The sequence below is a fragment of the Onthophagus taurus genome, chromosome 1 (assembly GCF_036711975.1).
Source record: "Onthophagus taurus isolate NC chromosome 1, IU_Otau_3.0, whole genome shotgun sequence".
Lineage (NCBI taxonomy): Eukaryota > Metazoa > Arthropoda > Insecta > Coleoptera > Scarabaeidae > Onthophagus > Onthophagus taurus.
In genome coordinates this window covers 24,562,737-24,587,893 of record NC_091966.1, presented here as the reverse complement: position 1 = coordinate 24,587,893, position 25,157 = coordinate 24,562,737, and the positions used below count along the sequence as shown (strand labels likewise).

General features: G+C 33.9%; 6 protein-coding genes across 7 annotated transcripts in view; 2 read left to right on the top strand and 4 right to left on the bottom strand.

Moving 5' to 3' along the window:
• The window catches only part of LOC111419861 (histone cell cycle regulator-like protein), a 29,230-nt gene extending 28,753 nt beyond the window's left edge, over positions 1-477 (top strand). For both annotated transcript variants that reach the window (XM_071198810.1, XM_071198811.1), the window contains one exon: positions 12-477. In XM_071198810.1, the coding sequence (XP_071054911.1) occupies positions 12-134 (123 nt within the window). In that variant the 3' untranslated portion in view covers positions 135-477. The remainder of the gene's footprint in view (positions 1-11) is intronic.
• LOC111419859 (sloth 2) lies at positions 391-639 on the bottom strand. Its single transcript, XM_023052736.2, has one exon. The coding sequence runs from the start codon at positions 637-639 to the stop codon at positions 484-486; it is 156 nt and encodes a 51-aa protein (XP_022908504.1). The 3' UTR covers positions 391-483.
• LOC111419858 (sloth 1) lies at positions 391-1,173 on the bottom strand. The gene is made up of 3 exons (XM_023052735.2): positions 1,070-1,173; positions 768-1,011; positions 391-710 (listed from the first exon to the last, which is right to left on the bottom strand). Exons 2-3 carry the CDS (start codon positions 922-924, stop codon positions 652-654), a joined length of 216 nt encoding a protein of 71 aa, XP_022908503.1. The 5' UTR covers positions 925-1,011; positions 1,070-1,173; the 3' UTR covers positions 391-651.
• Positions 1,154-20,727, top strand: LOC111419855 (U3 small nucleolar RNA-associated protein 6 homolog). Its single transcript, XM_023052731.2, has 4 exons — positions 1,154-1,399; positions 1,459-1,759; positions 1,824-2,571; positions 17,218-20,727. The coding sequence occupies exons 1-4, from the start codon at positions 1,299-1,301 to the stop codon at positions 17,841-17,843; spliced, it is 1,776 nt and encodes a 591-aa protein (XP_022908499.1). The 5' UTR covers positions 1,154-1,298; the 3' UTR covers positions 17,844-20,727.
• On the bottom strand, positions 16,250-17,081 carry LOC111419856 (DNA replication complex GINS protein Sld5). Its single transcript, XM_023052733.2, has one exon. The coding sequence runs from the start codon at positions 17,030-17,032 to the stop codon at positions 16,352-16,354; it is 681 nt and encodes a 226-aa protein (XP_022908501.2). The 5' UTR covers positions 17,033-17,081; the 3' UTR covers positions 16,250-16,351.
• On the bottom strand, positions 19,299-24,577 carry LOC139429578 (zinc finger BED domain-containing protein 5-like). Its single transcript, XM_071195438.1, has 3 exons — positions 24,444-24,577; positions 21,047-21,249; positions 19,299-19,609 (listed from the first exon to the last, which is right to left on the bottom strand). The coding sequence occupies exons 1-3, from the start codon at positions 24,575-24,577 to the stop codon at positions 19,299-19,301; spliced, it is 648 nt and encodes a 215-aa protein (XP_071051539.1).
• Between the last annotated feature and the right edge of the window lie 580 nt (positions 24,578-25,157).

The following is a 25,157-nucleotide window of genomic DNA, read 5'->3' as shown; positions in this document are numbered from 1 at the left end:
TGTATTTTTAGGGATTATCTAAAAAGAAGCTTTTGAATGAAATCCTATCATTAATAAAGATGAAACTGCCATGGCAAAGACTGTATAAGGAGTACAGTGAACAACTGGCACTCGCTAATGAATTACCACTTTAAGTGAAAGAAATAAGTATTTCTTGTTTTGTAATTACATCTTTATAAAGAAAATAATGTTTGAGGAAATTTTAATGTAAAAATTAATGAAATTATTAAATTTTTTATTAATTTGCGCATTTTTATATAATTTTAATACTTTGATGTTTTATTTTATGCATTAGTTAACATCAAAATTTCCTCAGTTTGTACATAGTCATTTTGTAATTTATATTTCATTGTAATTTTTCTCACTCGTTACAAATGAAGAGAACAAATATAAGAAAACCAACTTGTTTAATTCACTGCCAATGTTTTTGTATTGTATCTACATATTTTCAAATAAAATTTAAAGACTGTACATAAATGAAGACTATAATTTATGGTGCTTCCTTTCTTCTTCTATATACTTATCAAGATCTGCCATAGGTTTATAATACATATGAACTACTTGTGATCCTGCTAACATGGATAACATTGCAGCTGTAAAAAATTTTAGGTAGCGTGGCCAAGAAACTCCAGCTGGCATTTCTGAAGAATATTAACTGTGTAATTCGTGTTCAACAATATTTTTTGCTTGTCTTCTTTTATAAGTTGAATCTACAAACATAAAAGAGATCGGTTATATTTTGGCGAGCTTTTTTGAGAAAATCTTACAGAAATTAGTTTGTCCCACTCTCCAATTTATCATAGAAAACTCTAAGCTAGCACCTAATAAGAAAAACAGGGGTAAAAATCGGTATTCGCCTAAATATTTCTTTCCAGGCCACTTATTTAAGAGTTTTTTTAACGTAGAACTATACAGTTTTATCATTGCATGTTTTTGATAACCTGTCTGGACTTAAAACATAACCTCAAACACAAATTATATAACGTCAAATTTAAAAATACGTAAACAAGCCTGAAATGAGATTTTATTAGAAATATTATATTAATAAAGCACGATTATTGTCTTTTACAAAAAACTCAAACTATTTTTTTTAATTTTATAATTAATTTCAGTTCTTATTTTGATTTTTCCCAGTACAATAAATTTGACAGCTGTCAACTGTCATTAATAGAATATTGAGGTTATGTTTATTAAAAGAATTTGTATTAATTAAAGGAATTTAAAGAGACAAACTACTTTTTTTCAAATTTGTTATTGAATTTTAAAGTATATAGTAGTTATATAGTATTAATTAAATAATGGAAAGGAAACGCTTTGAAGCTTTACTCACAGATGAAGCTCTTACAAACGAAATGGAAGAAATCAGAGTTTTGAAAGTTTTTTCAGAAACAGAATTAACGTAACAAAAATAAAGTTATAAACTTGAAATAAATTGCTTAAATTTGTTGTGATTTGTAGAGATATCAAGGAGAAAAAACGTGATTTAAGGTTAAAACTTCGTGGGCCAACTCGAACAAGTAAAGATTTGAAAGAATGTATAAACTACGAAAAAAGAATTGTGGCGGAAATAACGGATCGTTTAAAACATGAAAAGAAATCATCAATAACAAATGCTCTAGTTGAAAACATACGGTACATTTATGATGTTGGAATAAAAATATTTTCGAACGATGCTACATTGTTGATGGAATGTTTTGATTTTTGTCGAAAAGTAAAATATTTTCATGGATGTCAAGCTGCAGTTGATATGATGTATAAAGTAAAAAAAGATTTAATACAATTGTATCTAAACATAATCATATTTCTTTTTATTTTGATTTTAGTTGCATCAAAATAATGATAAAGTTTGGTATTTAATCGTACGCTTTTATGCATACGATATTGGTAATGTTCATAAAGGTTATCGATTACTTAATGAAGGTTTAAATTTACACAAATCAAGCAAAATCCTCTTAAAAGAAAAATTTGAGTTAGAAATTATACTTGCAGTTGGAAGAAATTTTAAAAAAACTGAACCTCAAGCAATAGATCTTATGGAAAAAGAAAATGTGTGTTTAGAAAAATTAAAGAAGCATTTTGAAGATATTAAAGGATTAGTACATGCAAGTGATTTATATGTAGATATAGTCCAAGCAATTGAAAAATATGACTTCACACAACCAATACAGAAAAGCATTGTTACTTATTTATATCAAAATTATTCATCAGAAGCCATTGTTTGGGATATTGTTGCCAAACGAGAGGCGAAAGGATTTTTTGATTTACTAGATATGGAACTAAAACCAAACAGAACATCTCAAGAAGCAATGTTTGATCAGTGTATTCGCCGATATCAGGATGGTTTGAATTTGGTTCAAGGGACTGAAAAACGGAAACTGTGGAGAATTTATTTAGATTATTTGGTGGATCAGGAAAAAGATATTCCAGCAGTTACAAAAATGAAAATGACTATGCTTCGAAAAGGTTTAGATGAAGCATCTGCGCAGGGTTATAAATTTCCTGATCATTATTTAACTTGGTTAGCATTTCAAGAACATGGAAATGACATGGAAGCTCTTATGCATGGTGGAGGTAAGCTTAAATCTTACATAAATACATTTTGTTTCAGATAACAGGGCATTAAATGGTTAATTTCTTTTTATTACATATTTGTCACATCATAGTTTTGAAATTGGGTATATTGTGTGTTGTAATGATATTTATTTTTTTAACTATAAAAGGAAGGTAAAATAAAAGTAGAGTCAGTAAAAAAAGTGGGCGAATTCAAGGTGTTTCTCTTACAGTAATTGCACAATTTCCAGTTTAATGACATAACGTTTTAGTAAGTGCAAATAAATAACGAATAATACAAACGTTTCTTATACTGACACAACAGTATTACGTCATCTTATGCTGTAATATACAGTGTGTCCCAGGATAGATGTTGCAAGAGGTATAATGACTTAAAAATTTTTGAAATTTATTTTAAGGCTAAGGAATTAAGCCCTGCTTGGTGCGAAGAGAATTTTAAGAATATTTTCATATTTTGAAAATAAAGGCGGCCTTGACAATGAATGGAAAACTATTTTTAGTTTAGGTAAAGTAATCTTTTTGTTAATGGTACGGAAAGATTTTATTAAGAAAAGTTGTTCAAAATGAGAAATTATGGTACTATACAAAATTTCAGAAGGATCTATCTACTTTGGTTGAACCATCACATATTAGTTTAAATAACATAAGTATTGTATAGTAATTGAAATGTGAACTAAAACTGAGGGATAATACAATTTATTTGTCAATATTTGCGAGTACTTAAGTCATTTTTTTTTTTCATGGCATTTTTCATTTTTTCTTCACTTTGATCTAATCTAAAATATGGTGGTTTAATTAATGTAGGTGGATCTTTCTGAAATTTTGTATAGTGCCATAATTTCTCATTCTGAATAACTTTTCTTAATGATATTTTACCGTATCATGAACAAAAAGCTTACTTTACCTGAACTCAAAATAATTTTCACTTCACTATCAAGGCCGAGTTGATTTTCAAAATATGAAAATGTACTTAAAATTCTCTCCACATCAAGCAGGGCTTAATTCCTCAGCCTTAAAATAAAATTCAAAAATTTTTAAGTCATTATATCTCTTGTAACATCTATCCTGGGACACACTGTATGTCACATAGGTGCAGGGGCGGCGACAAAGATTTGACGACTACAAGCGAAAATGGATGTGGCCGCCCTTGCCTAAATAAAAATTTAAGAAAGTGTCCTTTCAAAAATGCACTTTGATTTATTTCTATTTATTTATTGAACAAGTTGTAACAAATGAAAATTTGTTAAAATTCTCGCCTTTTTGCTTGTAAAACGTCGCAATGCATCTTGTATGTCTATAAATCTAGCAATATCATTTTCTATTGATAAAATTGCCAGGCCTGATAGCCGATTTTGTGTCATTGTTGACCGAAGATACGTTTTAATTTGCGTTTTAATTAATTTTAAACGAGAGAAACTTCTTTCTCCACTGGCCACACTAACAGGAATTGTTAATAGGATTTTCAAAGCGATAATTAAAGATTTGGATATACAGGGTGATTCACATAAGAACCGACACAGAGCAGGGACATGTAGAGGACAATAAATTAAGATGATTTAACGCAACTTATCTCTGTACTAAGTTGTACCCCTGAGGAGTTATAGGCCTTCAAAGTTGGGTCTCAAATTTTTAAAACATTGAATATCTTCGTAATACATTAAGCTAGAATAACCAAATTTGGTATAAGTTATGAGTGTACCAAGGGTATTAATTGGTAACAAGTTGAGACCAATTGAGGCATTTTAAAGGGTTGATTAAGGGTAATGGTACCCTAAATTTTGACAGATTTTTTTAACCTTTTGGCGGATTTAATACATTACTACTTCATTTCATGTGGAATTTAATTCTAAAACTTTTCTTACTCTTATTATTTTTTAAGAAACTGTCGTTTTCATAAAAAACTCAAATAACTAAAGACACGTATTTCGTTAATGCCACTTAAATCATCGAAAATTCAGTAGTCGGCTGTGAAATTGTACGTCAAACTTGACAAATAGGTTATAAAACCTTGTCAAATAACTTTATAACCTATTTGTCAAGTTTGACGTACAATTTCATAGCCGACTACTTAGTTTTCGCTTATTTTAAGTAACATTACGAAAAACGTGTCTTTAGTTATTTGAGTTTTTTATGAAAACGACAAAGTTTTTTAAAAAATAATAAGAGTAAGAAAAGTTTTAGAATTAAATTCCACATGAAATGAAGTAGTAATGTATTAAATCCGCCAAAAGGTTAAAAAAATTTGTCAAAATTTAGGGTACCGTTACCCTTAATCAACCCTTGGAAATGCCCCAATTGAGTTCAATTTGCTACCAATTAGTACCCAATAAATGTACCAATTATAACGTATACAAAATTTGGGTTTTCTAGCTTAATGTATTACGAAGATATTGAACTTTTTAAAAATTTAAGTGCCAACTTTGAAGGCCTATAACTCCTCACGTGTACAACTTAGTATAGACGTAAGTTACGTTAAATCATCTTAATTTATTGTCCTCTACATGTCCCTGCTCTGTGTCAGTTCTTATGTGAATCACCCTGTATAACGATCGATATTTTTTCTATTGTTATGTGTAAGAGTGATCTCAAAATTCATACTTTACTTTATGACGTCCTCTTGTCGGCAAGATTGTGCAAAATTCCGAATATATTATTAAATAAGGACAACTGCTGAAAACGCTCCTCTATTGAATGAATCGCTATGTCAAGTAAATTAAAATATACATCAACTTTAAATTTTTGTGACGGATCTTGTCAATCTTGTCGGATTGGGTTGTCAAAAGTTTCATTATTGAAATTGCGTTTTCTACGTCTTAATCTGATTTCTGTAAAGTTTGGTTGCACGTTTACTGAATTTGCTAGTTCAGACGCTATAACTAACAGTTTTTGATACTCTTCATCACTTCTTAGTTTTTTTAGATTATTTGCAACCTATTCAATTGTTTCAACTGCTGCATAAACCGGGCACTTTGGGCTTTGTAGTAGAAGATTTACTCTGTTAATATGTTAAAGTACAATTTACCAAATTATAGTAATGCATATGAACTGTTAATTTAACATCTCTAATAAACTCCTGGACAAAATTTACGCACCACTTTATTAAACGTAAATAATTAAATTACTAAGAATATAATAAAATCAAATTAGAATGAAAGCTTACAAATTGGGTTTATAAAATTGGTTGAAAAAGGAATCAGTGAAACATGACCTTATTTTAAATCATTAATACGTCTTTTGTTGAAAATGTGTGAGATATAAAAACGAAAATCAAAATGAAAAATGTTTAAACAATCGAATGAAAGAATCCAGTGTGACATTAGTACCTTGTAGGTCCTCCTCTACTCCTAAAACAACTAATTACAATTTTGAATTGTATCCTGGGGAATATTGTCCCATTCTTCAATTACTGCATCCAGCAGCTGATTGTGGTTGGCAGGTGGGAGTCTACGACCACGGACCTTTTTTTTAAGATAGTCCCATAAATGTTCTATGGGATTGAGATCGGGACTGTTAGGTGGCCAATCCATGAACTGAATATTAGCAGCATGCAAGTAGTTAACCTGTCTAGCCACGTGAGGACGTGCATTATCTTGCATGAATATAAAAGTAGGGCCTAAGAGGAGCAAATGGCATTACGTGTCAAAGTACGATGTTTTCCAGGTACTAATCCGCATTCATAGACCTCGCGCGTATAGGGACCAACGCTGTGCGACCGTCGAAGCAGATGGCTCCCCAAAACATTACAGAGCCGCCACCAAACGGCACCCGTGGAGCAATGTTACAACTTACAAATCTCTTTCCTTGTCTTCGCCATACACGCTCACGTCCATCCGGAGATTTTAAGCTAACCCTCGTTTCGTCAGAGAATAAAATCTTTTTCCAATCATTAACAGACCAATCAATTTCGGGCAAAATGCCATCTTTGAACTTTGTGCTCTCTGGTAAATAACAGCTTTTTTTTGCTGGTCTCCTGTTCTTTAATTCGGCTTCATTTAAACGTCTTCTGATTGTTCGAGAGATATTGCAACATTACGAACCTCTAATAACTGACTTTTTAACACATTACTAGTGATTGTCCGATTTCAAAGAGCAGATACTCGCAGAAAACGGTCATCCCTTTGCTTAGTACATCGTTTTCGTCCTTGCCCTGATCTTCGAATGTGAGATCCAGTTTCGATAAACCATCTAATGATACGACTTATGCTGGAATGATTCCTTCCTAACACATTGGCAACATAACGCATCGAGAACCCCTCATCCAGCAGAGTTGATGCTCGTACTGCCTCTTCCACCGATAAATTTCTTTTGTTATTCATTTTTCTCATTGGTAGATTACACTGTAAACACCTATGTGAAAATCACCCACACGAAAAAAACTTTACTCTTACAGAAAAATTGTTTAAACCGTAACTTTTTCAAAAAAAAACGTGAGTTTTAATCAAAAGCGATTTTAACTACGGTTTATAACCTTAAAAACTAGGTATCCATAGCCTACTAGCCATATATATACTATCTCCTATATCGCTAACTCCCTATCTAAGCAATGAGTGGCGAGCGTTTCCATCAAAAGCAGACGGAATGATATATGTTTTGTCTTTGTCGTGCCCCCATGTCGCGAAGGCGCTTGCGCGAATCGTAAATTTTAAAGAGTTTGAAGTGTTTCGCGCGTATTTTATGCAGCTTTGAAATGCAATTATTGTAGATAGTTGACTTTAATTATAAATTATCGTAGATGCATCAAATAAATTAGAATATATGTACTTTTGTGTGAAATTGACGTTGAATATTGCTTTAAATATCAACTTTATGTAGGTTGTTCATTAAACATTATATTCTTTACTTTTAACAAATTTTCTTCACTTTCTTAACAAATAATAATTAAACTAAGATTAGAACTAAAACTAGAACTAACACTAGAAACTTTGGGGTTTTGCTGTGCGTCTTTTAATAAAAGGTTTGACGTTTCGGATGCCATGTTGCAACCTTCTTCAGAAACTGGTTCGAAGTGACGAGATCAAAAAATCGGTAACTATATATAAGTCGGAAAAACTAATTAATAGTCAGTTAACGCTAATTACAAACTAATTAATAATTATTTGCGTCGCGTCCGGTGTGAGGCGGGAAGAGGTCTTCGTGTTCACCACCATCTTCCATGTTCTGCTAAGCTCCCAGCCATCCTCTCTGTTGACGTTATTTTTATGTCGGTGAATCTCTATGGCTTCTCTTGTCAGTCTTTGGTAGTATCTGTTGTCCCTAGCCAGCACCTTTGTTTGTTCGAAGTCTATTCGGTGCCCCTCTACATGGCAATGTTCCGCAACCGCCGACTGCTGGATCTTCTTCAGCCTTACATCCCTCTCATGCTCCTTGATGCGGCACTCGACGTTGCGTCCAGTTTGGCCAACATAAACCTTCCCACAACTACACGATAGTCGATAGACTCCCGCTCCTTTTAATGGAGTTAGTTTGTCCTTGGCTATCGGGAGTGTGTTCCGAATTTTGCTGACCGTGCCGTACCGCACTACGATGTCGTTCTTCTTGAGGTGCCTAGCAATTCGTTCCGTTACATCTGAAACATAGGGAAGACAGATAAATCCAAGTGGTTTTGTACTTACCGTGTCCTCTTTCTGCTTTCGCTGCTTGATGGCCTGGTTGATGTCCCTCGAAGTGTATCCATTCTTCTGCAGCACGCCTCGTAGAAAGTGTTGCTCCTTCTTCAAGTTCTCTCCTTCACATAGTCTCGCTGCTCGCTGAAATAATGTACGGATCACGGACCTCTTCTGTTGGGGATGATGATGTGAACATGCCTGTAAATACCTGTTGGTATGGGTCTTCTTTCAGTATACACCAAGTTCTATATCTTCATTTGTCGTCCTGGTGACCAACACATCTAGGAAAGGTAGTTTTTTGGCAGTTTCTGTTTCCATGGTGAACTTAATCATAGGATGTTGAGAGTTCAAGTGATCCAAGAACTCTTGGAGCCGTTTTTGACCATGTTGCCATATCACAAACGTGTCATCCACATATCGGAGCCATAGTTTTGGTTTCCACTGGCTCTTCTTCAAAGCGTCCTCTTTGAATAATTCCATGTAGAAATTAGCTATAACTGGCGATAGTGGAGATCCCATGGCTGCGCCTTCGAACTGCTCGTAAAATTCTCCTTTCCAGCTGAAATACGTCGACGATAAGCAATACTCCACCAGATCTGGCACGTATCCTGGTAAACCCTCCGGAATGAGTTTTCGGCGAAGATCCTCTACAGCATCCTTAACTGGTACCCTAGTAAAAAGGGATTCCACATTGAAACTTACCAACATATCCCCAGCATCCAGCTTTACACCTTTTACCGATTCCACAAAATGTGTAGAATCCTTGACATACGATTCCGTGTTACCTGTAAAGGGGGACAAAATCTTTGCAAGATGTTTAGCCAGCTGGTATGTTGGGGAGTTACATGAAACCTATAATATACATAACTAAATATTTAGATTTTAGGTTATGTTTATGTCAAACATTTATTTGGTGTTTTATAAACATCAAGGTCATCAGCTGCTATTAATTTTTAATTCACCGTCCAATAAGATAAAAGCGTACTCACCACGTGTTCACGCATGTCTCTTGTGTAGACGGGGGCACGACAGAGACAGATATATATATATATCTGCACTCTAGTGTTTACACTCTTTTGCTGCCTTAGTCAGCGATATAGGAGATAGTATATATATATGCTACTAGCAGTATAGCTTGTAAGTTACAACTTATCATTAATTAAAAAATATTGGAAAAATGTAAGTGGTGCGTTAATTTTGTCCAGGAGTTTATATTGCTTGCTTCTACTTTAGTATAATGTTAAATTAGTCAGATGTTTGACAAGAATAGACCATCTATAAGTGATTCTATATTTGATTCTGCCGCATCATTTAAAACAAGATTAACAGAGTGACAGGAGCTAGGAACAAATAACCCTCTCGGATTTATATTTGAAATATGTTTTTGTAGTCCGTTATTCTTACTTTTCATATTGGCTCCATTGTCGTAAATCTGTCCTCTACAGTTGTAAATGTCTAAACTTAGTACTTTTATTGTGTCTAAAAATATAGATGCCAGACCGACTCCTTACTTCAATAAAATCAACAAAATGTTCTTCCACCAAATACATATTCTTTCATTCGGTGTTAACAAATCGAATTATTATGTACGTTGTTCTTTGTGGCTGATATCGGGACTTGTTTCCATAATTACAGAAAAAAACTCGGATTATTTACCACTTCTATAATTTTCTTTTTAGTCATTTCTGCCAATAAACCTACTAATTCATTTTGTATGTCTTTACTAAGATAATGAACCTGTCTCTCTTTAGACGTTATATGTCGAAGATGTTCTTTAAGGATTGGATCATATAAACCAGTCGTTTCCACAAGGTCGATTGCGAAGCCGTTTTGAGTCGATCGCCAACAAAATCATGAATCTGAAATATCTATATCTAGGCCGCAGAGCTAAAAAAAAGGAAGGTTAGTTTTAAAATGTAAAAAGAGATTTTAAACCCTTCGGTCGATCTTGGCAAGACATTTATATAAAAAGTCGATCTTGATCAAAAATTAGTGGACACCACTGATATAAACCTAACACCCCGTTATTTTTTTCAAAGAGTACATCAAATTTTCCTCTAAATGGCAATTTATTCGGTTAGTGTAAGAATAACTTCTGATAGTCGTGATTAATATCAGTTTTTTATGCCTTAGAGTAGAGGTCGGCAACAGGCGGACCGCGGTCCGTATACGGACCGGGGAAGTTCGAATCTCGGACCGCCAAATATTCTTAAATACAGCTTGTCAAATCTAGGAAGAGACGTGGAAATGTAAGAAATAAGAACCGCCTTCGATGCGCAGTAATCCGTTAAGTCACACCCCTCACAAACTTCATTTTTACGAAGTATTTGGAGGTGTTCACTTCGAATGACCTGCATAGGAAAAAAATTTTCTGGACCTCCATAAAAAATTTTACACCGAATCGGGACCCCACTGAAAACTATTTGCCGACCCCTGCCTTAGAGGAACGTGATTTCGGCCGCCCCTAATTTTGGCCGCTACAGACGGCTACCTGCTTCGCCTGTCCGTAGCGCCGCCACTGCATAGGTGGAACGACTATTTATTATATCCTCGCTTTTTAATCAAGTTTTCAACTCATTTAGCTTCTTTTCAAGTCACCCTGTTCAAGTCTTTTGCTGTTGTATCGTTGTATCATTTTACTTCGTAGCAAGGTTGCCAGATTTCAGTTTTGTCGTTATGGTAGCAGGAATTATAAAATATGGCATTACAAGTGTTACGGCATATTTATAAAAGGTTTCGCCGTTAGTAGAAAGTGTAGGCACAAAAAATGTGTAACTAAAGGTTTTTCTGCATGATGCACAAAATGTGTCATATTGTCTCTGATAACAATAAGTGGTATTATGTTAATAATATCTACTATCCGTACATAAAGTCAAAGTCCCTCACTTTAGAGATCGATATCTTCGCGAATCATAAATTAAAAAGAAATAGAAATAAGCTCTGCGGGGAGAGGGGGTTGCCTCCAATCGGAAAGATGGTGCGTGCTAGACAGTACGTCGCGCCTTTATCTTACCTACATAAAGAAATCAGGCGCGCCATCCTGTCTCTGGAACACACACCAGGATCATCTTTTCCGATTGGACGAAACCCTCCTCTCTCCGCATGGCTTATTTCTGTTCCTTTTTTAACATTTTTGAATTATTTCAGTTTTTTCGAAAATTTTGGCAGATGCAACCCTTCATAATAAAAATAATTTTTCGAAATTACACTCGGGTCCGGCCAAATATTCTCAGGGTTTGCACAGAGAGGACCCATAGCTTACATAACCCTTGAAAAGTTTTTTAAAAAGTTATACAAGTGGTCAGAAATTTGTGCCGAATTTCCCTATCTCGAGAAGTCGAAAACTTCATTTTTTTAAATGGCAACCCCAATTTTTTCCTTCACCATAGTATTGTACGCCGAAAAATAAGGGAACTACATCCTTATATCTAAAATGTACGGTTTTCGTAGAAACTTGAAAAAAATGAAATTTTCTCGGTTATTAGTAAATTTAAAATTATCAGCTGGCTTTGGTTTGAAGCAACCAAACCGAAGAAACAAAAACTATCGTATTAAAAGAAATACATCAAGAAACATCAAATGTTTACATATCAAACGTGTTAATCATGTTCCGTTTAGGATTTAGTAGTTGTAGAACCCTATGCCCAGATTGTTGGAAAGCACAAAAGAGTTAAACCAATCGTAGATTACGAAGAAAATGAAATTACAGTTTTGGGGTACTTCAGAGCGTATCCTGAAAATTCGTTATTAGATGCTGAAAGAGATTTGGGAATATCTAAGAAAAGCAATCACAGAATTTAAAAAAAAAGCATAACTTTCATCCTTATTCTTACCCATTGGCACAAAGTTTAAGGCCAGGTGACGATCAAAGGAGAATTGATTTTTGTGAATTTTATGTTGATTAAAACTTAAGAAGATGAAGATTTTTTGGAACAAATAGTTTGGATAGATGAGGCAAAATTTCACAAGAATGCTGTGTTCAACCGGCATAACTCTCTTTATTGGAGTGATACTAACCTATATGCTAACACATATTTCGTGAAAGACAATTTCAAGGATACTGGATTTTTAATGTTTTAGCTGCCATAAAAAATGATGGTGTGCTAGTGCTGCACTTTTATAACGAAAATTTGAATGGTAAGCTTGGAAATTGTAGGGCAAATTTTATTTCTAATTCTTATTCATTATTTCGGGCGAAACATATCTGGAAATTTTCCAAAATTATCGACAGCCTCTAACTCTGAACTGGAATCAGCACGGCGGAGCTCCACCTCATAGTAGTGCGTTTATATATAACTTTTTACAAAATCATCTTGAGAATCGTTGGATAGCTAACAACGAACCCCATAAACGACCTCCCCGTTCGCCCGATAGCACTCCATTAGATTTTTTGTTTGGGGTCGTATAAAAGATCGTGTATGCTACACCGATTACAACAAAGGAAGAATTCGAGTTCGTGATGTATTTCAATGTCTTTCTTCGAAAGAAATTCGGAGTGCCACTTATACCGCGTTTTTAAAAAGATTTCATAAATGTTTGGAAGTTGAGGGCAACCAGTTGGAACTTTTACTATAGTTATATCAATTTTTCATTCTTGTTTTTTATTTTTCATTTATATTGTTAAATATAGTACCTTCATTTCTCTTCTGCTGTTATAAGTTTTTTTTATTATGAAAGTTATAAAATGTGTGGAGATTGATTGGCTTTGAGGAGAATTTTTCAATGGCCTCACCCATAGGCTGTATCTTCGAAAGTAGCAAACTCCTTCATTTTGATGTTAATCACAAAGTCTAAATGTTAAATAAAATATTAGGGTAGAAACAAATAAGAATGGTAAAAAGAAACATTGAGATTTTATTTGAGATATTATTTTCATTTTTTAATGCTAAAATGTCATTGTCGCGTTGTCATCTGAAAATATACTGACTTCCGTTAGATTCTACTGTCCTTGCTGACTTCCATAAAAATTGCATCACCTAGAATTTATTAAGCGATTTTATTGAAATTTTCATCAACGATGTCTTTCATTAGAACAAATAAACGATTAAAATTTGAAAACAAAAGAACAAAAACTAATAAGTTTTTTTTCAATAATGAGTTGCTCCGCCACGATTTGTAATGCACTCATGTAGACGGCGCGACGTGGCAGCCTATCAAACAAGTGATCTATAGCTGCCTATGGTATATCAACTCATGCTTCTTGAGTCCGTAGCTGGAGATCGTGTAAGTTACCTGGAGGGTGTGGTAAATTACCCCGTCGCCTACCGATCTCATCCCATACATGTTCAATGGGCAACAAATCAGGTGACCGAGCAGGCAATGTTAGCTTCTTCCAAAAAACGTGCTGTAGTCCTTGCTGTATGAGGGCGCGCATTATCCTGTTGGAAAATGGGATTTTCCAGCCCCTGAAGATATGGAAGCGCAACGGGTTCTAGCACACTGGCAATATAACGAATGGTGTTTAAGTTGCCATCAATGAAGACCAAGGGTGACCTGCTACCGTAACATATTGCACCCCATATCATCATTCCTTGTGTGAGGACTGTGTTGCGTTCCACAAAAAATGTTGGATTTTTACGTTCTCCACGCATCCGTCTGACCCTCCTACGACCATCGCGGGTCCACAAGTAAAATCGGTACTCGGCACTAAACACAATTCAATGCCATGCTTGCACCCAATTCGCTCTTTTGTTGCTCCATTCTAGCCTGCGTAGACGGTGATGTGGTGTAAGAGGAAGACATAAAAATGGACGATATGAACGAAGCTAGAGCTTGCAACACCGGGATCCCGGACAATTTTTGTGCTGTATTAAAAACCGGTATTGATGGCAAAATACCGGTATTTCGGTATTATTTTTATTTAGCGCCCTCGATGGCCGGGGGCGTCCGATGTCTTCGAAAACGGCCGTGCTAGTTTTAAGTTGTGCTGGAAAATGACGTAGAGGATTCGTGTTTGTTATCTATTTTCTGTCCGTTCCAAGTTTAAATTTTCAAGTGACATTTTTTGACGTTTCATTAAAAAAATGCTAGCCGGAAGCGACCGATTGAAAACGACCGTGTTTGTTTAAAGCTGTGCTGGAAAATGATGTTGACTAAACAGAAATTTGTTATCTATCTTATGTCCGTACTAACCTCATTTTTTCAAGTGACATTTTTTGATCAGTGTGAATACCATCTACAAGAAATATCATTTTACACTCTGACAGAATGTTGAAGATAACGAAGACTCAACCTTTGATGACGACATCTTAATGTTCGTGTTCAATAAATTAGTCATACCTAGCCAACAATAAAATATTATCTGCACACAACTATTTTTGGAGTTTTTGCTCCATAATGGTGTTTCAGGTCAGTTTGATTCGTGTAATGTCCCACCAAGTATAATAGTAGTATGATAAGTCTCATAATCTACCAAGAGCCATTATGTTAAAGTTTCTTTCTTGAATCTGCACCTTTCCAGAAAATTCCAAAGCAGGAATTGGAAAGAATTCCACAGAGCTTCAAATGATGAAGTGTAATTTCATTTTTTTACGCGGCAGTGATGTTGAACCTTTGTTGAACCTTTACCAAGTGAAAAACAACAAAACAATAATGGTATTGAGACCTTTGAGTTTATTGGTACTTTGTACAGATTCCTAATATCTTTCCATTTTTGATTATCTTCTCAGATTTTGCATCTTATGCTTTGTTGCCAATCTAAAAATATAGTAGTAATTAACCTGTTGTTAGTAGAGGTGACGACGCAGAGGGGAAAAATTCTTACAAATAGATATATTTAGTGATTGTAATTTACTGAGTAAACTTTTTTTATAGTAATACCGATATTAATACCGGTATCCTGGTTTTAAAAATTTTGATTACCGAATACCGGTATTGAGATTTTGGTCCGGTATTGCAAGCCCTAAACGCAGCCCATAAGACCTGCAATTGATCGAGTTGTGGAAAATCTGTCTCTTCTGGCCAAAAGTCTTCGCGATCTGTAGTCCTGCCGGTACGTTCAGATCCAGGGCGACGTCGTATTGCCTCTCTCATACCAATAATACGGCATAATAACACGCTCAAAATCAGTGATTTGGGAAAGATTTTGTTGTTGACATACTCTTGGCATTGTTCCCAAGTTCAGAAGGAAATTGGGAACAATAATTTGTAAAATTAACAGTTAGTTACGCACAGATTTGTTTATTTCTTCAAATTTATTGTTACTAAGTCCAAAGGAAAAAACAAAAAAAAACCAAACTACTAGCTAGATTTTATTCAATTTTTAAATGTTTGTTCTAATGAGACATTGTTGACGAAAATTTCAATAAAATCGTTCAACAAATTCTAGGTGTTGCAATTTTTAGGGAACTCGGTATAGTTACCTTTCACATGAGCCCATCATCAAAAATGTTGCTTCCATATTGAAAAAAGATGAGATAATCGCATGTCCTGATTTTGATTTGAGAGTTGTTCCAACTTGTTTTGTAATTCGCCACGATAATGAAAGCTATTACAGTACTCAAACGGGTGCTGTAATGAGACTCCTTACAGCATCCGATGCTGTAATTAGATTTTAGTAACATTTTATGGAACCAGTTCAAGTTGGTGACATTGGGTCATTAATTTTTCTAGTTGTCAATGTGACAATGTTTGTCTATGGATGTTTAAACACGTTCTTAGCATCAAATACAAGGTCCACAATGATGAGGACATTGAACTCTGTGAGAAATTTCTCTTATTTTAGGTGTACATGAAACATTTTTTTCAGGTGAATACATTTTGTGTTTTCACAATTTCTAATTGTCAATTCATATTTCTATTTTCAAGTGTTACGGTGTAATCAACTGCTACATGCCTATTTCCCTACATTGTCAAAATTTATTTTATTTTTGTTAAAAAAAAAAGATAAAAACGCTAATAAGACATACATAAGACTTAAAGCACTCATTCATTAAAAAACTCGTGGCTTCGCCACTCGTCTTTTAACTTGAATTCGTACATTTCAAGCGTGTCTTACGAAACTTGTTTTTTAATATACTATTAGATACTATTAGTAGAAACTCATGTGTAATAAAATTATGAACACCTGTATATAATTTTTAAAATCTTTAGTTCAACAAAATATTTCAAAAATGAATATAAATATTAAAAATACATAATCATAATTCACTATTAGCTTAATTATTCTAAATAAATTAAATTAAATGAACATCTCCATTTTTAATTAAATTAGAAACACTATTATAAGAAATAATTGATTGAGACCCTTGTTTAAAATCTATTAAATCTCCATCTTCATCTGTCCCATCATCAATAATAACACCTTCAATATCAACTTTTGATTTCAAAAATACAAAACTATGAATATTAGGTTCAACAGGCATATTTTTCCATTCATCATTAGCAATTCCACTGACATTCTGTAAAGTTTCTTCAAAATGTTGTTCAACACTTTCTTTGTAACTTTGCGCAAATTCCATTTCGTTTTCAGTTAAATAAGTATCTTCATTTTTTTCAATTCTTTGTTGTTCACTTTTTAATATCGAAAATACAAACGTTTCTATTTTATGTAATCTGGTACGGAGATAGCTGCTTACTAAAAATCTTAATCGATCTACTTCCATTTGATGAATACTTAATTGGAAATCAGTACTTTTTAACGTACGCAAATTTTCTTGCATGTAATTTATCTGACCTAATAAACATTCCACTATATCGAATTTATTTGGAAGGATTTCTGGAGCAAATTTTTCATTTAACCAAGCTTCTTCCATTAATTTAATTACTTCCGCTGCCGTTAATGGAACATCTTCTATGTTACTATCAGAATCGGAATTTGCTTCGATTTCTGCAAATAATTGATCATCTTCATCCATTTTAATTAACTTAAAAAAAATAATTTTTGAGGTTATAAAATTTGGAGGGAAATGAAATTTATGTGGTTTGAGTGCGGTGTAAAAGTAGTTGCCTATATTAAAACATAAATGATTCAAAATACATTTTAATTTTCTTTATTATGTAAATTAATTAATATTATTAACTTATTATTGATTTTTTTTAGGAACAGTAATGTTTCCAAAAAATCCTGACGTTTGGTGCGCATATTTAAAAAGAGCAATGAAAACCCAAGATGCTCTTTTAATGAGGGATGTATTCCATCGAGGTTTAATGAAATTAAAAGATAAATCATATCCACTTTGGTTACAAATGATCAGATACGAAATGTTAATGGGTCACGAAGATCAAGTTATATCTCTGTACAAAGTCGGATGTAAATCTTTAGGAGAAGTCAGTGTAAAATTACGACCGCGATTTCTTGATTACCTCCTCTTAACAAAAGGCATAACCGTTGCACGTGCTTCCTATTTAGATATGATGAACTTTCTTCCTCCTTCTAAACAATTACACAGTAAAATGGCTGAATTAGAACTCTCACAAATCAATATTAACATGGCACAATTAGAACAAGTCTACAAAAACGCTATCCAACAATTTGGTAAAACGGATGTGGACGTTTGGTTGGATTATATCAGTTTTTATTATAAAATAAAAAGAAGTGCTGATTTAAAAAAGAGCACTGATAAAGTTTGCGCTGAAGCCAAACAGCAGTTGAGTGAGGAATTAATTTCACAATTTTCAATAAAACTTATAGAATTTTTAAAAGAAATGGAAATTGTTAAATATTAGACAAATAAGTTAGAAATTATTAATTATCTTTTAATATAATAATTAGATAGATATAAGGTAAAAATAAGACGTATATATAAGATAAATTTATATTAATTAATTTTAATGAATGTTAAGAAAGTAATTAATTGATCTAATTGACCAAGTCGTCGCTCAAGCAAGTGTAACACATATTAGTGTTCCAACTACACTTGACTATTAGTTGCTGGTTACATGTACTTGAACACCTTATTTTTAATCAAGTTTTCTAATCGCACTGGTACATGTGCTTATCCGTAAACCGGTAAATTGACAAAATAGCCTGGAGCAAGCACATTTTGTTCTGTTATTTAGAATTATAAAACTGTTCCATATAACAATATCACCACAAACATTGATCATATATTTTCAAAACTTACCTTAACACAGCGTTTCTCAACCTGTGGGGCGCCCCCCCCTAGGGGGGCGTCATAATTCTACATGGGAGGCGCCAACACATCAAAATGAAAAAAAAAGATAATTACTAATAAAAAATTAATGTCATTCTGACATTACAAAAAATGAAGTAAGTACAGTACACGCTTAAACTAATACACTCATACTATTACCTAGGCATTTAATTACTATAAATATAATTGTATCAGGTACTGTCAAATGCCAAATGAAACTAATAATAGACTCATCAGTACTAAATTAAAAGTAGCTGTAATGATTATAATTATTAGTGACTCCCTTGGGCCTGTCTCGCACAGCAAAGTTTTTCAAAAGAAGGTTTTATATTACAAATAGCCACTCTCAGTTCTTTGGTCTATATTCAGTCGAGACCTATATTTTGTCTTTAAAGCAGCCACCGCAGAAAATCCGGCTTCAAAAAGATAGGATGTTGAAAATGGTAATAATATACGAAATGCTCTTCTTTTCAGTGGAGAAAATTCATCATTCAATCCAGTCCAAAATTCAAGAGAGATTTATTACTAAATTCTCTCCATTACTAAATTTTGCCGCTTGCAGTAAAGTCTATGAAGATTTCTTCTTCTGCAGTTGAGAGACCTTCGTGAGTAGTTCGAAATGGATCCCTAACCCACTCGTAACTTGCTGCCAATGTGTCGTCAGCAAGAAAATATTTTCAAAATTCTGTGCCAACATGGCTAAATGACTCTATTATAACAAAAACAACTTTCACATACTGTTCTTCTTTCTTGTATGTTTTGAAATATTCATTCACCTTTGCAAACATTTCTAGTTTTTTTTTGTTTTACATTTCTGCTCCACAGCTCCAAATTTCTACAGAAAGCACTAACTTTATCACTGCTATCCCACATGTGCGTGTTTGCTCCTTGGAGTTGTAGATTCAATACCCTGAATCAATAATTTCTCGAATATGTAACCAATTTCATCACAAATAAAGCATCTCGAAACTTTTTGGCTTCCAGGCGGTTTTCCTCTCCTAGAAAAGTGGCAATTTCCTCTTTTAACTCATAAACACGTAGAAATTTCCCACGCGATGGCCTCACAATAAAATAGCAACGTTGAATGTTCTGCACCCATATCTTTGCAAAGTGCATTAAAAATTCTTGATTTTACGGGTCTCATTTTTATATAAGTTACTACAGTTACAACCGTCGTTAGCACAATGTTGAGACCAGGACTCATTTCTTTGCAAACCAGAGCCTTTATGTTCCAAACACATTGCGGAGATTTTTGTTTCACAAGTTCTTGTAAGCTTTGGAATCTTCCAGACATTGTAGAATCACCATTGGTGCATATTCCAACGCAATTCTTCCACTCTATGTTTGCCTCATTAATAAAATCATTTAAAATATCAAATAAAGTGAGTGCTGTTGCTTTGACTTCTATAGGTTTGCAGAAAAATAGTTCTTCTACTGCCGATATGCGATCACAAAATCAAACATCGGCCGTTAAATGAGCGTCTTTATTGCTATCTGTTGCGTCGTCAAGCTGGATCGAAAACAATTTGTCATACAACTTTTCAAGAAGCTGGTGCTGTACATCTTCGGCTATATCACCAATTCGGCGGGCAACAGTATCATTTGAAAGATGTATAGATTGTAATTGTTTGGCAAAATTATCTCCAAACATAGTTTCTACAATCTCCATCGCAGCTGGCAGAATAAGGTCTTCACCAATGGTGTGAGCCTTTTTATATCTGGCTATTTTATATGTTACTTTGTAAGAGTCGTGTGATTACACGACTCGGTCTACGACCTCGTCGTGCAATTCTCCACACTCGTACAGTAATTATGTTTCTAGCCCACTTGTAATATAAATAACTATTATTTGAAATTAAATGTACAGTTATTATAGCTAGAAATAGAAATTGAAATATTGCTTTTTTCGGTATTTGTATCAACAGAAAACGTCCGTGATGTAGAAGCATAAGCTGACGATTGTAGTATATTATCAGAAACGCTGCAAGGCGATTCATTATCATCATGTAGAATCTTTTCTGCAAATTGATTTTTGTTTTGAAGAGAATCTTCAACATAACTTTCAGCCACAGTCGAAGATTTCCAACCTCCATGTCTTTTTAGTCCTAAAACGTCTACACCTTTATTGGCTGATAATGTGGCTGAAGTACGTCGAAACGAGTGACCAGTGTAATTAACTGCATTTTCCAATTTTAAGTATTCAGCAATTTTCGATGATAAAGTTCCAATAGTACCTTTACCGACTACCTGATTTTTACATTTCCCATTCCGATAATTTAGGAATAAATGCAACGACTTTGCATTGTTTGGCCGCAGTTTAATATATTTCCGAACAATTTTGAAATAATTAATTTTTTCGTTTTTTTTATTTATGACAGTATATGTGCGCTGAATATTGGTTTTTGTATTTGGAATGGTTATAATAATAAAAGATTCACGATCTTCTATATCTTTAATAGTCATTTTATATAACTCTACTCTGCGATATGCTCCCGCTACTCCTGATATCATTGCTACCTAAAAAAATGCATTGTCGGAAATATATCCTCGTATTTTTACAAGTAATCTAAATTTACCTTATGGATTAAAAACAATTCGTCTGGTGCTTCAATTAAAAATTTAAACATTTCATCCTTGGTAAAAACACTAGCTTTTTTAGGTTTGTACCCAACATTTTTTCTTTTTAGAAAGGCAATTAATGTTGAAAACATATATCAATGGATTCGTGTAAAAAAATTGTCGCTTTCAACATTGAGTATTCGGCCCATAAACTACCTGCAGCTTTTAATTTTCCGTTTCTTTCGACCAAATATGCCAACAAGATTTTTTCACTCGTATTTTTATTCTTTACTCCACACCATTTTTTGAAAATTTGGTACGTCATTTCATAACGTTCCCTAGATTTTTCGGGAATTATTGCCGAACGTCCAATATTCCAAGCTTTTTCTATATCATCACCATTTTCACTCTCAGAATCACTAATTTTGGTTATATAGTAATATATATTATAATTTATCTACGACTGCTTGGATAAGTCATCATTACCGCACTCATTTGAGGTGATTTGAGTTACGTAATGAAGTTCATTACCGCACTGATTTCATTACGTAACGCATTTTTAGCCTAATCAGAACAGACTTAATTTATTGAAACGAGCAACAATACAAACGAAAAAGTGCTATCTACTTACAGAGAAACAATACTATTTATTATAAACATTAATTGTTATGGTTTTACATTTCAAAACACTTATTCCAGATGAGTAAACATGTTGTTGAAACTGACAATTCAAAATTGTCAACAATCATTTCAAAATATTTTTATAAATGTCAAATAGACTTTTTTAAAGAAATTGATTTTTTAGTAATTTTTAGCAGTCATAGATAAAATGCTGTATATCACACGTGGGCTAGAGCATAATTACAGTACTCCTGTGATCCACACTCCACACTCGTACTGTAATTATGTTTCTAGCCCACTTGTAATATAAATAACTATTATATAATTTATATTATATTAAGTTTTAATATTATTGTAAGCACTGTTTACAATACAATTTCACAAATCACACAATTTGTTTTTTTTTGTAAATAAAACCAGGACAACAGAATTAATTCAAATTTTTTACCTACTTTATAAATCATTACAAATGTCAACATATTTTAGTAAATTAATTATTATTTATATTCATTTCGATCGTGCAAAAAATGTTATAACCATCACGAACGGTAAGTAATTTACCGTTCTAGATACTTAATATACTATTATTTGAAATTTTTTTTACATCTTTTATAATTTCCCAGAAAAAAATGAACGAATTCAAAAACACGTTAATATAAGGTGAAGAGATAACATTTAGTTAACAGCTTTCACTCATCAGCTTCTTTAATTAAATTCCAACAAACCTCCGCGGCATATATTAAGATTTACTTTTTTAAAATATTTTTTTTAAAGCCTTCTACCGGCAGAAAAAAAACCGGCCACTAAAATTTAGCCACAATTTCAAAGCTGGCTTTCTCGCGAACCACTCATCCGATTTTGATGATTCTTTTTTTGATCGAAAGGTTGATTCTTCTGTAATAATCTTGCGATAGAAATTTTTATTCGGATATTAATTTGAGCATATACGGGGTGCCAAATGAGAAAAACTTTTTTTCTCGTAATTTATAATACCTTGTGGGGTGCAGATGCTACTGTAGAGGGTATTAACTGGAATCAAACGGTAGCCCAATGTTTACTACGAACATTTTGTTTTTTTTTATTCACTCTATTGTCTCTGTTACTAACGAAGATGCAGTGTTTTAAAGCGAACGCCTGTGAAAACAAGACAAACAAGCATAAAAATCTAAGGTGGCGCGTTAGGTAGCGTATGTCAGTTGTTTCGAATAGTAAATTGACAGTTGTTGAAGATGCCGTTAATAGTAACTGATGTTCCGATATGTGGAAACAGGAAATTTTGATGACCGATGTTCTAAACACTGAGGAATCGTAGAATGATAGCTGTAGAAACTCGGCATCGTCTTCAAATGGTGCGTGCGGTTAATGTAAGTGAAAGAACTACTCGTCGAAGACTTGCTGAAAGTGATCTGACTGCAAGAAGACTTGCCAAAAGACAGCGGCTCCTCTGCGCGCACCTCTTCAATTTGGGCGCTTACATATGAATTGGGGAATGGAACAATGGGGTAAGGTGCTCTTCACTGACGAGTCCCGATTTTGTCCCCAGTCACTTGATGGTCGAGAACGAGTGTGGGGACGTCGTAATGAAAGGTTTGCGACCTGCACAATTTCAGAAAGAGTACTTTTCCATGGTGGTTCGCTAAATGCCTACCGTTATATCCAAGATATTCTGCAAGAAGCTGTCGTGCGCTATTCCCATTTTAGGTATTTTTTTTTTGTGGTTAGCGAATATCTTGATGAGGTGGGTATTGAACGAATGAAGTGGCCAGCGTGCAGCCCGGACCTTAACCCTATCGAACATCATTGGGACCTTCAGGAGTTACGAATTGTTCTTGAAGAAGAGTTTGCCGCAACTCCTCAGGAATCAATTACGAACGTAATCATTTCGAAGCCGCGTCGACTAAATGACGTTATTTTGGCTCGTGGGGGACACACACGGTATTAATTTTCGTGTTATTATTAATTATTACATTAAATTAAATTTGTTTTCTTGTTTATTTATCTTTGTTTTTACAGCATATCAGAACTGAGAATAGATGTTTACAATAATGAAAGACGTACGCAATTCTGTAATTCTAAGAAAATGTAAGTGCTTCTGCAAAACTGTTTCGGGTGCCCAGTTTTTGTTTTTAAGGTCAGTGATTTAAGGCGCTACTTTTAACAAAGATTAAAAATCTGTATAGGCTTCTTTGGATATTCCCGGCCACACCATCACAGAACCACCATCGAAACATTTGCGGTACATAATTGTATAGTCCACAAATCTTTTATTTCAACGTCCTCATATTCGCGCCCGACCATCGGGTGATAGTAGACAAAACCACTACTCATCCGTAAAAAGGACTTTCCTCCATTGCTCGATCTCCCAATTCACATGTAAGCGCGCAAATTGAAGACGTGCTCGTCGATATCTTGGAAGCAGCCTCGGCAGCCTTCTTGCAGCCAGACCACTTCTAGCAAGTTTTCAGCGAATTGTTCTCTCATTGACATCAACAACATGCACCATTTGAAGACGACGCCGAGCTTCTACAGCTGTTGTTCTGCGATTGCTTTGAACAATAAAACGGTCATCAGCTACTATTGTCACTCATCTTGTTTTCACAGGCGATCGCTTTAAAATACTGCATCTTCGTTAGTAACAGAGATAATAGAGTGAATAAAAAAAAATAAAATGTTCAGTAAACATTGGGCTACCGTTTGATTCCAGGTAATACTCTCTGCTGTAGTAGCTGCACCCCACATTCTGTTAAAAATTTCGAGAAAAAAGTTCGTCTCATTTTTTTCACCCCGTATATGCTCAAATTAAATTCTGAATGAAAATTTCTATCGCAGGATTATTACAGAAGAATCAACCTTTCCATCAAAAAAAATCATCAAAATCGAATGCACGGTTCGTGAGAAAGCCAGCTTTGAAGTTGTGGCTAATTTATAGTCACCTGGTATTTTTGGTCAAGGTACGTCCCATTGTACACATCATTTCCGGACACCTGTATACTGTATTTTCTTTTCATTTTGATCAATTAATTTTTCTAAAATTTTTATAACAGGATCTTCTAAATTAGTTGTATCTGCAGCAAGAGGTTTTTCTTCTTGATTTGTTTTTTCTAAATATTGATTTTCAAAAACCATATTTTCTGTTTCATTAAAGTATGTCTGTTTTAACTCATCTGTCACTTTAATCCAAACACTTCTGATTTGGTACTTTTTTTTAAATGTATTCTTGATATTAGCAAACACTTTCGTAGTACTAATTTCTGTATGTAGTATTGCGTCTTGTAGCTCTTCAGGCACCAAGAAAGTTTTGGTATCTTCACTTTTAATTGAGGTTATGTTGTTTTATAATGGGATAATTTTTATTGTTGTAAGTGATCAATTTATTAAAAAAACACTTCTGGGTTTCTCTATAAATAAGAGAAACGACATTCAATGTTTTTAATTTAAGTTTATTCTAACAATAGCTTTGTTCGTTGAGACTGCACTACTCTGCACGACATGGCACTAGTGTGACGTCATAGTGCAATTAAGTGTAAGTAAGTGCAATGTCTTGTCAACTGAGTGCAGGTCAGAAAAGTGTGTAAACCGTGGTCGCAACGAACAGATTTTTATCAAAAAAAGTGTATATTTGAAATGGACGAACAGGAGATTGTCAGCGAAATAGTCGCGAAAACATTGCATAATTTTTTTTTAGTAGCGATTCATCTGACAGTGA